We start from the raw sequence: 14,074 nt of genomic DNA on the forward strand, positions 1-14,074 counted from the left end.
TTATTTACTTCCTGTATTTTGTCGCCCTCTACTGTGTAACAGGAAGACTACAATAAATTCCATTCCATATTCCATTCCTGTAGTAATGCCTGAGATATATTAAATGCAGATAGGTTTAGAATATTATTTAATGATGTCATAACAATACATTTTACATTAAACCTATAATAAAATTGATTGTAATGGGTATTATTGGACGCATTACATGTATATAATAAAAGAGTTCTGTCTCTTTAAGAAAGACCATTCTGTTTTTTTGACGCTTGATTTAGACGTCACTCAGAGCTACTTTCTGCGCCACATGTGTTGAACGAGTCGATTTATCTCTGTAGTTTTACTCAAAAACATATTGGAATGGACTCAAATCTTTATGGATAAAGACAATATTTTATAAGAAACACTCTTTTAATGTAAGAATTACTGTTTTTGAAAAGGTAAGTTATTGGTTTGTAGAGTACAGCGTCACATTATATATATTAGAGCTGGAGCTATTTACCGATATCCTGCATTCTTTTTTTCAATCTGTAATAGTTGTGACATGCAGTAATGGCTCTCCTGGAGAAGAATGACGTTACAACAAACCTAGAAACACAAGCTATGGCCAGTGAAGAAGAGTTAACGTTAAATGACCCTAAACCAGAGGAGGGGGAGAAAGCAAACTGTGTCCAACATGCCGACCAGGAGATGAACTGTGAAGATGATGATGATGATGGTGGAGCTCTTGAAGCGGGGACTAATGAAGAAGATGTGCTTGAAAACCCAAATGGCAAGAAACTTATTCCAGGTATCGTGTATATAGGACACATCCCTCCGAGGATGAGACCAAAACACATGCGGAATATGCTGAGTGTGTACGGAGAGATCGGCAGGATCTTCCTACAGCCTGAAGGTAAAAAAAAAACAACCTACATGGCTATTCATTTGTTAAACAATCATGTATAAAGACATGACAATGTCCAGATCAGGCTCAAATTATGAAATAATGGTTGTGAGGGAGCATGAAGATTCATTTTCATTCATGAATTGAAACCTCTGGGTCCAGACCTTTAATTCATGGTAAGTCTTTGGGATGTTCTGGAGGAGACTGGACTCTTGCATTGTCAACACATGTTTTTGGCCAAAAATTTATGCACCTCTTGATGGTAATAAATGTGATATTATTTCCATCAAGAGGCACATCAATATTTCACACTTACTGTGTGAAAGTGCATGTTTGACCAACAACATTCATTCCCACTAAAAATCGGACTCTCTTCTAGATCGTTGTGTAAAAAATAAGAAAAAGAAGGCAGGGAGCAGATCATCCAGTTTCACTGAGGGATGGGTGGAGTTCAGAGACAAGCGCATCGCTAAGAGAGTCGCAACCACTCTGCACAACACACCCATGGCCAACAGGAAGAGGAGCCATTTCAGCAGTGACCTGTGGTCCATCAAGGTAATACATAATACAGATCAATCAAATAATGTTGCACTTACACTGGTTTGGACCTCATCACGGGCTGCATGTCCTCATCTCATATTTGAAATGCATTTGATTAACAACTACATGCTAATGCACCTGCACCTGCAATTGACAAGTTTAGGTGAGTAAGGACAAAACGCACTAGATGTAGTACCTTCAATGGCCTGTAGATGGCTATCACTTATTTTGTAGCAGAAAAGGTTCAATCTGGTAGTAGTAGTAGTAGTAGAAGTAGTAAAAATCTTTATGTGTCCCTTTACAGGGCAATTTAAGTAGCTTCAACCTCACAAAACAGCAAAACATCACAGACATTACACACACACACACACACACACACACAAAAAACACACAAAACCCTGGGCATTTGTAATGTGGTGCTACACATTACATTCTGGTGCAGAATGTAATGTGCATTACTCGTCATCAGTCGAGTAATCATGTACTATTCTAATTACATTTACTCAAATACTTTACACCACTGCACTACCGGTCAGAAGTTTAGGTTCAGTACTCAGTACGTTTTTTTTTTTGTTTTTTGTTTTTTAAGAAAATACTATTTTTATTTAGCAAGAATGGTTTAAATTTATCAAAAGTTACAATAAAGACATTTTTAATGCTACTAAATATTTATATTTCAAACAAATGCAGTACTTTTGAATTTTCTATTTTTCAAAAGATCCTGAAATTAATTTTATCATGGTCTCCAGAAAAATATTAAGCAGCAAATGGTTGGAACATCGATAATGAAAAGGATATTAGAATCTGAACTGGATCATGTGACATTGAAGACTGGAGTCATTTTGATCAAATTATTGCAGCTAGGGCTGTCAAACGATTAATCACGATTAATCGCATCCAAAATAAAAGTTTGTGTTTACATAATATATGTGGGTGCACTGTGTATAATTATTTTGTATATATATATATATATAAATACACACACACACATGCATGTATATTTAAGAAAAAAAATATTATTTATATATATTATATATAAATCTATATACATGAAAATATTTCTTAAATATATACAAGCATGTGTGTGTATTTATATATATATGAAATAATTATACACAGTGCACCCACATATATTATGTAAACACAAACTTTTATTTTGGATGCGATTAATCGTTTGACAGTCCGACTTGCACAATTTAAAATGACTTTTTTTCTTTTCTCTTTCATCAAGTATCTGCACCGGTTCCATTGGTGCCATCTCAGCGAACGATTGGCTTATGAGCAGACGGTCTATCACCAGCGTATGAGGACTGAAATCTCCCAGGCGAAGAAGGAGACCAACTTCTACCTGGCTAGTGTGGAAAAGAGCCAGAATCTGGAGAAACTAAAGAAGAAAAAGGAGAAGAAGGGAGAGGTTGTAGAGGAGAAGACATGGGACTACAAACAGCGTTCTACAGAAGAAGAGATCCACCTGAAACGGTTTAAGAACAAAGGCATATCCAAGAAGAACCTCCAGAAGGCACAAGAGAAGAGCAAAACCATCCAGGACAAAGCTCAATCAAACGTTTCCCTCCTGGCCAAGATCTTCAGTAGTGGAAGGGCTCAGGAATGATGTGCTGAGAACATTAAGGTTGCTGGTTTTGGTGATACTGCAGACAGAGTGGGATTGGCGATTACCTCGGATGCATTTTTTTTTTTCTTCTCGTAATTGTTTGCATACTTCTCAACATTCAATCTTTGAACAGATGGAAACCTCTTGTAAATCATTCTGATTGACAGTTTCATATTTTCAGAGTAAAACACTGCATAACTCACACACGCCCCACTATTGTGAAAACGGTGCTCTGTTTTCCCATGAAAAGAGGCTTAATGTCCTCTGAAAGCATAATAAATTGTTTATTCATGAAATTATAGTCTAATTCTACCTTCAAATTATTTTTAGTCTTTGTTTTTTTACATATAAATGATCATTGGGTTTTTGGGGTCGGTATCAATTATTCATATTAATTTAATATTAATAATATTGTCTTTAGATACAAATTGTCCTTAGTAAAGAGCCAAAAGTAATGACATTATTTATTGTATTAATACAATCTCAATATTAAGGACTTTCTGCTTAGAAAACAAACGAGATTTTTAAGAGATTGAATTTCATGTTTATCAAACAATACAATTTCCTTCCTGAAAAGTTGTACAAAATTATATTGTAAAATATCTTAAACCATAGGTCAGTAGATATGGTGTACAATGACATTTCACAGCATTACATTGTGACAGTTTTTTTTTTGTTTTTTTGGTAAGGGACAAAAAGATCGGTTTGTCTGATCTTAGAAGGCATGGCATCACAAGACAGAAACATTGGGTATTTTAGAGGAATTGGCTTGTTCTACACCATTTATAAACATCTGCTTGTAAAATGAGATCTTCCTCATCCTAAGAAGACAGATTTCTCCAGGCCATCTTCTGCTTTGGTGTACTCCAGGTAGGACGGGTAGTATCGGCTCTCATAGCGTGGGTTGTTCCTCACATATTTCAAATATTCTGGGGCTCCAGGACAAATGACGTTGTCAGCCAACAGGACAGTGCCTTTTTTGAGTAGACCACAGTCCTACAATGACATAAAATAAATACATTTGTAATTTTCCTTATGTTAGGATGATTACTAAAGGGGTTAGAGTACACTCTTAAAGGGGTCATTGGATGCAAAATTCACTTTTTAAATGGTGTTTGCATAAATGTGTCTTTGCAGTATGTGGACACATCCACTATACAATAAAAAAAAAAAAAAAACAGTCTCGATAATCAGGCTGTTTAGGTCTTCTGGGCACTATGACGTCATAATGCCCATGCTCCGCCCACAACTACGCTTCCGGGTTTCATCGGTGGGATTTGTCAACTTTGTGCATGTCCACTTTCCGACGCAGTTCAACAATGGCTTAGACGAAGGCTATATATGTCACTGTTCTGTTCCACTTTGTAAATCTAGCCAACAACGCCAACCCTACGTAGGTTTTCATGGATTCCCATCTGAATTGAGTATAAGGAAGAACTGGATTAAAACTTTAAAATAAAACAAGGTAGCACGTTTGTTTGCAGCCGGCACTTTAGTGAATCAGACTAATTTACCAGGGATGCTGTATAAATAAACTTAATGTAGTCCGTCTCCGTCATCAGTTTATCGGTCATTCAACGGAAGTGGCAGTGCACAAAGATCACTGAATCCGGAAGTCCTACGTATCAGCGTGATAATCCCCTATGGGCTATATTGGCTATATGCACGCATAAATTCCGCATTTGACGCAAGGATGCTCGTCCATTTCCGGTTGTGGAGATTAAAGCGGAGGAAAACTGAGGGAAACGGTATTATGGCAGAGTCTTCAAAATTTACTGTCCTCCAGTCTTTGAAATGAAACGTACGTTTAGATGTAATTTTATATATAGTTATATTTATTTAATATAATTTTAAAAAGAAGCATAAACACAACGAGGGGTGTCTGTTTTATCTGTTTTTGTGACTAACGTTTCATTAGTATAACCATGGAGTATAAAATTCAATATAAATTCTCGGCATTGCATTGGACTCTACGATCGGCGGAAGTTATCGAGCATTCCTAATGCTTCACCGGAAATACTGCCGTGCATAGAGCCCATTAGCATGTTTCTACCTTCAGCCATTCGACACCCCCCATGGAAGACATGCACACCTAAACAGAGCTGTTTTTGAAGAGGTAAAAAGGGTGCTTTACACAATCATTAAGGAGTTTTAACCAAAGTAAATGTACAAACTTTACATGAACACCCTGAAGAATCATACCAACTTGTGGAAAATGGGCATCCGATGACAACTTTAAAAATAAACGTTCCTAAAGGGAGGTTTTTCACTGGAAAAAAAGGTACTGTAAAGAAAACTTCAAAGGATGTTAAAAATTCATTGGAACCATAGATGTCAATAATGAACTTATTTTTTAAATGTGTAAAACAGGGTAATTTGGGGGCTTCTTACCTCAAGAAGTTTAGTATCTGGGACGTAACGATCTTTCCAGTGGTCCAAAAACACAAAATCAAAAGATTTTAATCCAAATCGCTCCTTCATTTTAGGAATCAAATCACCAGAGGCTCCCTCCACTATAGTAACCTTTAAAAAAACAACGAAGATATTTTCAGTGCTTTGAGATGTCGTGTCACTGCTGGTATCAACAAAATAATAATAATATATAATAATAATAATGTTCTATTCCATATATAGCCTATGTATACTAGCTCTTTTTTTTCTTACTTTGTCCTGAAGCCCTGCGTAGGCGATGATTTGACGAGCAATGGCGGCAAAGGCTGGGTTGAATTCGACGGTAATGAGTTTGGAGTTGGGGGACAGCAGTCGAGCGATACGAACGCTGGAGTAACCACAGTATGTGCCAAGCTCCAGAGCCATGCTGGGGTTCACCTCCGTCAACACTGAATCAAGTATGAGCCCTTCAGAGAGACACAGAAGAACTCAATTCAGAAAACATACCAATGAGATGGCTAATGGCTTAGGCGAAATATCATTAGGGCCTTCCTGCCCCATTAGCAGCATTTATTCATCAGTGCCTGCTGTCGCAGATTGCAGAAGTGAACTTAAAACAGTACAAAAATAAACTAAAAACTCAGAACTAATTCAGTGCAAATATTTTTTTTCTTACATTGCATTTGCTTGTTTTCCAATTCAAACGTATAAACATGCTTAAATTAAAATACATTTAGCTTACTTGAGATGCAAAATGACTTACAAGATATACAAAATGACAAGAAATGTGTTTCAAAATGAAGTGAAGTTTCCTTAAAACATTAAATAGTATCTGTCAATTGGATGAGAAAAAAAAATTCTTGTTTTCCCTTTGAATTAAGTTTATTTTTTTACCCCATTGGCAGATATTTTTGTCGATTTAATCATAAACCATGGATGCAGGGTTATTGCAGTTAAACTAAAACCATAAAAAAACAACAACAAAACAAACTTGAACTGAAACAATAATAAAATAGAAAAAAACTGGAGTACATGCCAAGGCAACACTTCTCATTTTCATTTGGTATAGCTTGATGAACTAAAATAACTAAAACTAAAATATCATCTTTTTAAAATACTTTTTTAAAACTAATAAAAATGACAAAACAACAAAATTGCAAAAACGTTAAAGTAAAAATAAAAAATATATTGAAATATTTAAACATTTAAAATAACAAAAACTACAATATCTCAATTATTTTGCTTCTCAGGTTAATGTATGTATCTTAATATATTTATAAATATATATGAACTGTAAAACAAGACAAAAATCTTGTTTGCAGTGTTTTTGCTCATTGCCTCCAATCATCCCTCTTTTTGGTGATCTTTCAAGGATTTATGAAGTAATTTCCCTCAAATTCAAATTATGGACACTTTGTATATCACATAAAATAGATTCTCAACCCATTCTGGATCACATGTGAAATGAATCCACCCTCAGTCCCATAATGCATTAGTGCATTGGATGCAATGGCTGCATGCACATTGTTGATGCAACTAGTGTGTGTGTGTGTGTGTGCAGTCACGCAGAGAGCATATTGACCCGGTAGACAGGAGACTGCCATCACTTCTCATTCAGAACAGCCGGCTGTGAGCTGCCTCAAGGCCATTTACTCAAGAATAGGAGAGAGAGAGAGATAATACAAGGGGGAAAAATCAAGAAATTGGTAAGAACAGGAATGTAAGGGAATGTAAAATAGGTTGCTACCTTTCTCATCGCCCACGTTCATGGCCCATTCTTTGTGCCGGCAGTAGTAGTCGATGGCTGAGATCACGCTCTGAGAGTCACCTTTTGTGGCGTTCTTTTGAACAGCTTTCAGTATGCGCTGTGTTCATATAAATCAGAAATGATCAACACCAGTGTTCTTCAGCAAAGCCAGACAACAAGACTTGCAAGATACAGACATAACAGGAAGTAATTTTCTATTTTATCTATTTTATAGGGTTTTATAATCCTGTTTAATCAGCATTTCTTTAAATAAAATTACTGCCACAGTATACCATGGTAATACCGTGGTACTTTAATATAGTACTTATTCACGTACCATCAGAGGTACTTCAAAGAAATCCATAGCATTTATATGATGCATCGATTCTTAATAATACAATACAATAATGAAAATCAATAGAATTCTTTATTTATTTAAATTAAGTGCATTATGCAACCCTAATATAAATATTTTACAATTTAAATAATTTATTATTATTACTGTAAAGAGAATTTCTCTTTGCATTATGGCTTTATTTTCATAATGGAAAGATGGCAACACTTTGTTAACTAACAATGAACAATACTTGCACAGCATTTATTAATCTTAGTTTATGTTAATCTCAACATTTACTTCTACATTTTTAAGATCGAAAGTTGTATCTGTTATTATTGGTTAATATCATCTAAAGTGAACATGAACAGTTTTATTAACCTTGGTTAATAAATGCTGTATTAATATATTGCACATTGCTATAGTTTATGATAGTTAATGCATTAAATAATGTTAAGTTTGTAATAATAAATACATTAAAAATAATACATAAATCCCTAAAAATGATTTTGAATGCAGAGAACTTGGAAAATGTTCTTAAATGTGATGAAACGACCCCAAAATAGGGTCCAACATAAATAAATAATATAATTTTTAATAATAAATATATTTATATAATGTTTTTAAGTATTGTTAAATTCACCAGAAACATAATATTACCATGTACAATCCCCAAAACATGGTATCCAAACATGTTAATGCCATGATGGCACCTTTTGTTACTTTTTTATCAGCCTCTTTGACTGCAGGATGATCTCTCTGCAAACGTGAGTGACGTATGTATGAGTGACAGCGATGGTCACCTGAGGTCGTGATGATCCCGTCGTGATGTTCAGGACCCGCTCAAGGATGACATCGTGCCAGATGAGCGCCAGCCAGCCGCTGTTCTGCACAGCTGCAGGGATGAGCCAGTGATAGAGGACGTACAGGACAGCTGCTGAAACCACCGCCACTGCCAACAAACTCAACAACATCCTGAGAGAGAGAGAGAGAGACAGAGAGACATCACTAAGATAATAAATTATTAAGGTCAGCAAAAAAATATGACATTAACAGCACCACGATTCACAAAGGATGAGAATTCAAAGCATTGTCATGAAGAATTACACAAAAACAGATCAGTGTAAATCATGTGATGAAGGACAAAGGCTAAATCTACAAAGCCAGTGAGAATTAATACATTATATTTTACTGAAAGATAATAAAGTTTGTATATGATTATTAATGACTTTGATCATGAAAGAGGTGTTGACTGATCTGCAAGCATTCACACCATTATCACAAGGCACAAGCTGATTGGCCTCTGCTGATCCTGCCAGCCAATGAAATTGCTTGCTCAACATTTAAATGTTGCTCTGAAACTCTCAACGACCCCCAGCTCCACCTGTTTTGATCTGCTACAGGATTTATGTATGTCTAATTATGCAGCATATCTTACAATATATATATATATATATATATATATATATATATTGAGTTCTCATTATTCACATTAATTATTATGAATAGATTTGCATTAACTTAATAAAGTAACGATATTGAACCATGTCTGAACACAATGATTTAAATAAACACAAAATAAAGGCAGAACAACAAATTCTACCATTCAAAGATGTTACAGTCTAAACAATGTATTATTTGTTTTGTCTGTTCCAGTAATGTGAATTTTTTTCTTTTTATGCATCATGATGACAATGCAATTTTTTTTACAATCATGCAAAATGCCCTGAACTTTGTGGTGAAAATAATGTCACAATGCAAAAAAAAAAAAAAAAAAAAAGGTTTGGTTTATTAATGCAAAATATATTTTTTTATATATGATTTAATATTAGGGCTGTGCAAAAATTAATTGCGATTAATTGCATCCAAAATAAAAGTCTGTGTTTACATAAAATATTTGTGTGTGCTGTATATAATTATTTTGTATATATAAATACACACACATGCATGAATAAAATATTTATATTTATACATTATAGATTATGTTTTTATAAATATATACAGAATTTAAGCGCAAATAATTCTTAAATATATACATGCATGCATAGGTATTTATATATACAAAATAATTATATTCAGCGCACACAAATATGTAAACACAGACTTTTATTTTGGATGCGATTAATCGCAATTAACTTTTGCACAGCCCTAGTATTTATTAATGTTTACTTTTACTGATTTTGGATAGAAATACAACAGACTTTGTGAAACTAATCTTAAAATGCATTGTCATTTCAACATTGACCTTCCTCAAACTTAAAGCAACAAAACCTTTGGACCTAAGTTATTGATTAGCCTAACTCATTGGTCATACAGCAACGCCAATGTAAATACCCACACTTCTAGCAGCAAGTGCTAGAATGATGCAAGACATGGTGTGCATGCCATAGCCAATATTTAAGATATTACAAATAATCAGAAGTACTCTGACTGGCCATATTAAAAATAACACGCAACATGAAATAAAAGACAGGGCAGGGTTAAAAAAAAATCGTTTGACTCAGAGATGTCGAGTGCCAAAATCCCCTCTCCTGTTTCAATCCAGTGCTCCTGGAAACAGTGAAAGCTCCTTTGTCTTTGCTGCAGATTTGGCCACAAGCATGGGGAAGGAAATGAATGAACTCAGCTTCATCCCACAACTGATTTACCACTAACATGAACAGAGTGTGCTTTGTAAAAAAATTACAATTTAAACGTTTTTTTGCCAACTTTTTTAAAACCAAAAATCAAAATAAATCATCACTCAACCAAAAAAGTTTTAGCCTAAGTTTTAGCATTTTAAGTTTAAGTATTTTGCCTATATCGGACCCCTCTGACTTTCATAGACATTTTTTGAAATATCATGTTGTTCCACGGACAGAAAGAAGGTTTAGAATGACATGAAGGTGAATAGACACTGACATAAATATAATTTTTGGATGAACTAAAGAACCTCAGAGAACAGAGCTGTGTTAATTTTGTTAACGAAAAGTATGACGAAAAATGTTCGTTGACGACCTTTTTTTCCTTGACGATGAGAGACGACACCCACGCCATTCAACGATGTGACTATATCAAGACATGCGTCGATGAAAAAACAAGACTGAAATGTGTTAAAAAATTAAAACTTGACAAAACCACTTGTTTTTGTCAAATAAAGGAGAGGACAACTGTTTTTACGATCATTCATGCTAACGGTTGCCAGATTTCAAAATTTAAACCCCCAGTCAGAGCTATGTAAAAAGAACACGATTTTTAGACGATATTTTCAATAGTATCTGGAAACCATGCGAAGAAGTGTGGATGATCAGAAAACACAGACAAGTTAAAGTGGAGTTCAGCGGTATTAATTTGAGATTTTCAGCCGGTCTGTGTTCTGTCATGAGTTCGAGCAGGAGAGCCACGAACGCACAACAGAGCAAGGTGACCAATTGTGCTTATAAAACTTAGTTATTTATTTTTGAAATGACCAATCTTTTTGGTAGATAAGACCCTTATTCATCGTCTGGTATTGTTTAAAGCCCTTTGAAGCTGCACTGAAACTCTCATTTGGACCTTGAACCATTTGGTTCCCATTGAAGTCCATTATATGGAGAAAATCCTGGAATGTTTTCATCAAAACCCTTAATTTCTTATCGACTGAAGAAAGAAAGACGTGGACATCTTGGATGACAGGGGTGAGTAAATTATCAGCAAAAGTTTTTTTTTTTAAATTGAACTACTCCTTTAAGATTATGGGTTAACAATGGTAAGACAAATGTGGAGCAGAGAGGTGATTCAGAGGACAAAATATGTATTTCATAAGCACTGAACTTTGAGCGGATGGCACGAGTGGAAATCAAAGTGAGAGACATGTAAAAGGTTCACAGTAGAGATCACAATCAACTGTAGTTGCACACATAATAGCAATAATAATTAGCAACAGTGTTATTTTAAGTGAGATTGTTTTCATTTACACATCATTACAAGTGATTCAAAGATTGCAGTCATTGCGGAGTCAAGTGTATTTAGGCCGGAAATGCAAGCAATCCAACTGGGAGACTAACAGAGATCCATTAAAACTCTCTAATGGCTCGTTTCCACTGAGTGGTACGTTACGGTACAGTTCGGTTCGGTACGCAATTATTTGCGTTTCCACTGTCAAAAGTTGTGAATGGTACCAAAAAGCCGAACCGTACCGTACCACTTTTTGGGTACCCTTTCGTTAGGGTACCTAGCACAGTGAAAGGGTACTAAAAGGTGGAGCTAGACTCACTGCAGAACGCTGATTGGTGGACAGAGTATCTTCACTCGCGCGTGCTACAAGGGCATTAGAAGCATACAGTTGAAATATAATTCTATTTTGTCACGAAATGTAGTTGTAAGAATTTTTCAGGCGAGAAAGTAGTTTTTTAAAGCTCAAATCTGTGGTATATTTATAGATTTATGATCATTTGACTGAGATCCATTCCAAGCGATCACCGGACGCTCGCGCTCGTGTCCCCCGCCTGGAACAGCCTTTCCTCGGCTAGTCGTTCTGATGTTTGCCGCTGATTCGGACGTCTCTGTAGTGGTTAAACATGAGATATAGTTCGCCTTGTATAAACCTAACAGGCGATCTTTGGTCTCGTGAATCTATAATTCGTTCCCTGGCCAATAGTTTTGGCAGGAGAAGGCTACGTGAAGTTTCATATCTTTTGGCGCTAAATTTGTAGCCTATTTGACTGACTGAATTGTTTCTTTATGTTATTAAAGCTTTACTGTATATCTTTTTGTACCTTTTACTTATACTTTTATAATGGCTATTATTGATAAAACTGAAATTCAACAAAAAGAGATAGTAAAGAAAAAAAAAATAGTAAAGACTACATAATAAATAGCTACCAAAAATTGATGTCGGTATCTGCAGTCTGACTAAAAGTTGACTAAATCAAAAATGGTTGCCAAAATTAACACTGGTGTGTGGGCAGTACAAAATACCGCATGTGTGCAATATACCGCCACCGGCACCACGTGTTGGAGATATTACAGTGCTGGCACTAATCCTAATACATTCCTATTATTAAAGCTCAGAATAAGGACTTCAGCTCCGACTTTATGTGCAAACACAATGGGTCGCTTATAAGAACCCCAAACACGATCCACTGGAGGCACATAGTGACAGAGGAGCCTGTGTGCTGTCAGAGTGTGCTTTAATTAAAGATGATATCAACATGTGCAGACCTGCAGCTGAAAATACAAACCCTAAAACAAGCAAACAGACTGAAAGACAGAAGTGTCGGACAGCTTCTGGCTGCTCCACACGTGCTGACAGAGTAGGTTTCAGAGACCTGACGACTTTAAGCAGGACTGCATTCTGATTACAACAAGGCCACTTGAATAGTTAAATCTTCTGCTTAATTATAGATTGCAGCTAGACATGAAGCTGAAGTGTGCCGTTAACACGTAGGCACCATATTAACACCTTTGCATGCTGTGTGCGAGATGTGTCAAGATTTCAATCACCATCTTGCTTGTGAATAAATATTGACGTGTGAACGATATTGGTTGAGCTGGATCATGCATAAAGTTACATAAACACGACGTGTTACTGCAAGACATGATTCTCACATGATACATAACTCACATATTTACAGCATGCATTTACAGCAACAAAGAACAATCTGTTGCAATATTGTGCCAAACAACATTTCCATAATCTTACTTCCTTTTGCAGCTGTCTTCACATAGGCTGCACACACACAGAGAGAGAGAGAGAGAGATGAGCTTCCCTTTTCCTTCGATGCGTTTGTGGCTTTCTCTGACAAGTCTTTCTCGCTGGCCCCTCTCTCTCTCTCTCTCTCTCTCTACTCTACCTCTCTCCCCTCCCACTTCTGTTTGCTCTTTCTAACCTGTTCTGCTGGTCAGCTCAACATGTGTTGAGAGCGGTAAACAGCCATTGGTCACACTACAGAGAGAGAGAGAGATGCAAGCAGGTGCATACACACACATGCATGCAACACTCATAAATACTCAGATACGCACTTACACACGATTGGAGTAGGAGCTGAACCTCGGGCAACTGGGCTGAGTTTTTAATCCTCCTTTAGCCAATCATTCTCTAATCTTCTTGCGCGTTCCTCCTGCCTCCTGTCTCCTTCTCCTTCGTTTCCCCCATTTATTTTCCTCCTGCCCTCCCTTTTCACACTCTGACACATGGATAATGATGACAAAAGAGAGGCCTAGGCATCACCATTTTCCATATGGGATTATGAGGGGGAGTGATTGTAAGGCGTGACACGTCTTCTGCAAAAACACATGAACAGTTCATTTAGTGCAATTCTCAATAAACATACATGCTATCTATCTATCTATCTATCTATCTATCTATCTATCTATCTATCTATCTATCTATCTATCTATCTATCTATCTATCTATCTATCTATCTATCTATCTATCTATCTATCTTTTTTCTAACTAATCTATCTATCTTTCTTTCTAACTAATCTATCTATTTTTCTAACTAATCTACCTTTCTTTCTTTCTTTCTGACTAATCTTTCTTTCTAACTAAAATTTCTTTCTAACTAATCCATCTTTCTTTCTTTGTAACTAATCTTTCTTTCTTTCTAT

The 14,074-nt window shown here is 35.9% G+C and overlaps 2 protein-coding genes across 3 annotated transcripts; one reads left to right on the forward strand and one right to left on the reverse strand.

The window, feature by feature from the left end:
- Positions 1-292: 292 nt before the first annotated feature.
- Positions 293-3,171, forward strand: abt1 (activator of basal transcription 1). Its single transcript, XM_039665894.2, has 4 exons — positions 293-434; positions 532-889; positions 1,260-1,435; positions 2,652-3,171. The coding sequence occupies exons 2-4, from the start codon at positions 547-549 to the stop codon at positions 3,030-3,032; spliced, it is 900 nt and encodes a 299-aa protein (XP_039521828.2). The 5' UTR covers positions 293-434; positions 532-546; the 3' UTR covers positions 3,033-3,171.
- Positions 3,172-3,470: 299 nt separating this feature from the next.
- comta (catechol-O-methyltransferase a) lies at positions 3,471-13,507 on the reverse strand. 2 transcript variants are annotated; one of them, XM_089119837.1, is made up of 6 exons: positions 13,491-13,507; positions 8,308-8,479; positions 7,171-7,288; positions 5,697-5,890; positions 5,424-5,555; positions 3,471-4,028 (listed from the first exon to the last, which is right to left on the reverse strand). In XM_089119837.1, exons 2-6 carry the CDS (start codon positions 8,476-8,478, stop codon positions 3,849-3,851), a joined length of 795 nt encoding a protein of 264 aa, XP_088975963.1. In that variant the 5' UTR covers position 8,479; positions 13,491-13,507; the 3' UTR covers positions 3,471-3,848. The 2 variants fall into 2 exon arrangements, with proteins under 2 accessions (XP_088975963.1, XP_039521829.1); XM_039665895.2 differs by lacking the exon at positions 13,491-13,507 and adding an exon at positions 13,167-13,336.
- Positions 13,508-14,074: the final 567 nt, after the last annotated feature.

Source organism: Pimephales promelas, chromosome 14 (genome assembly GCF_988280905.1).
Source record: "Pimephales promelas chromosome 14, fPimPro1.hap1.1, whole genome shotgun sequence".
Classification (NCBI taxonomy): Eukaryota; Metazoa; Chordata; class Actinopteri; order Cypriniformes; family Leuciscidae; genus Pimephales; species Pimephales promelas.

What these genes read in the sequence shown, in the direction of transcription:
- abt1 (XM_039665894.2), top strand. Translation starts at nt 547, where the DNA reads ATGGCTCTCCTGGAGAAGAATGACGTTACAACAAACCTAGAAACACAA. An exon ending in GATCTTCCTACAGCCTGAAG is followed by an intron (nt 890 to 1,259) that starts GTAAAAAAAAAA and finishes ACTCTCTTCTAG; the next exon opens with ATCGTTGTGTAAAAAATAAG. An exon ending in GTGACCTGTGGTCCATCAAG is followed by an intron (nt 1,436 to 2,651) that starts GTAATACATAAT and finishes TCTTTCATCAAG; the next exon opens with TATCTGCACCGGTTCCATTG.
- comta (XM_089119837.1), bottom strand. Translation starts at nt 8,478, where the DNA reads ATGTTGTTGAGTTTGTTGGCAGTGGCGGTGGTTTCAGCAGCTGTCCTG. An exon ending in CGGGATCATCACGACCTCAG is followed by an intron (nt 7,289 to 8,307) that starts GTGACCATCGCT and finishes ATATGAACACAG; the next exon opens with CGCATACTGAAAGCTGTTCA. An exon ending in GAACGTGGGCGATGAGAAAG is followed by an intron (nt 5,891 to 7,170) that starts GTAGCAACCTAT and finishes GTCTCTCTGAAG; the next exon opens with GGCTCATACTTGATTCAGTG.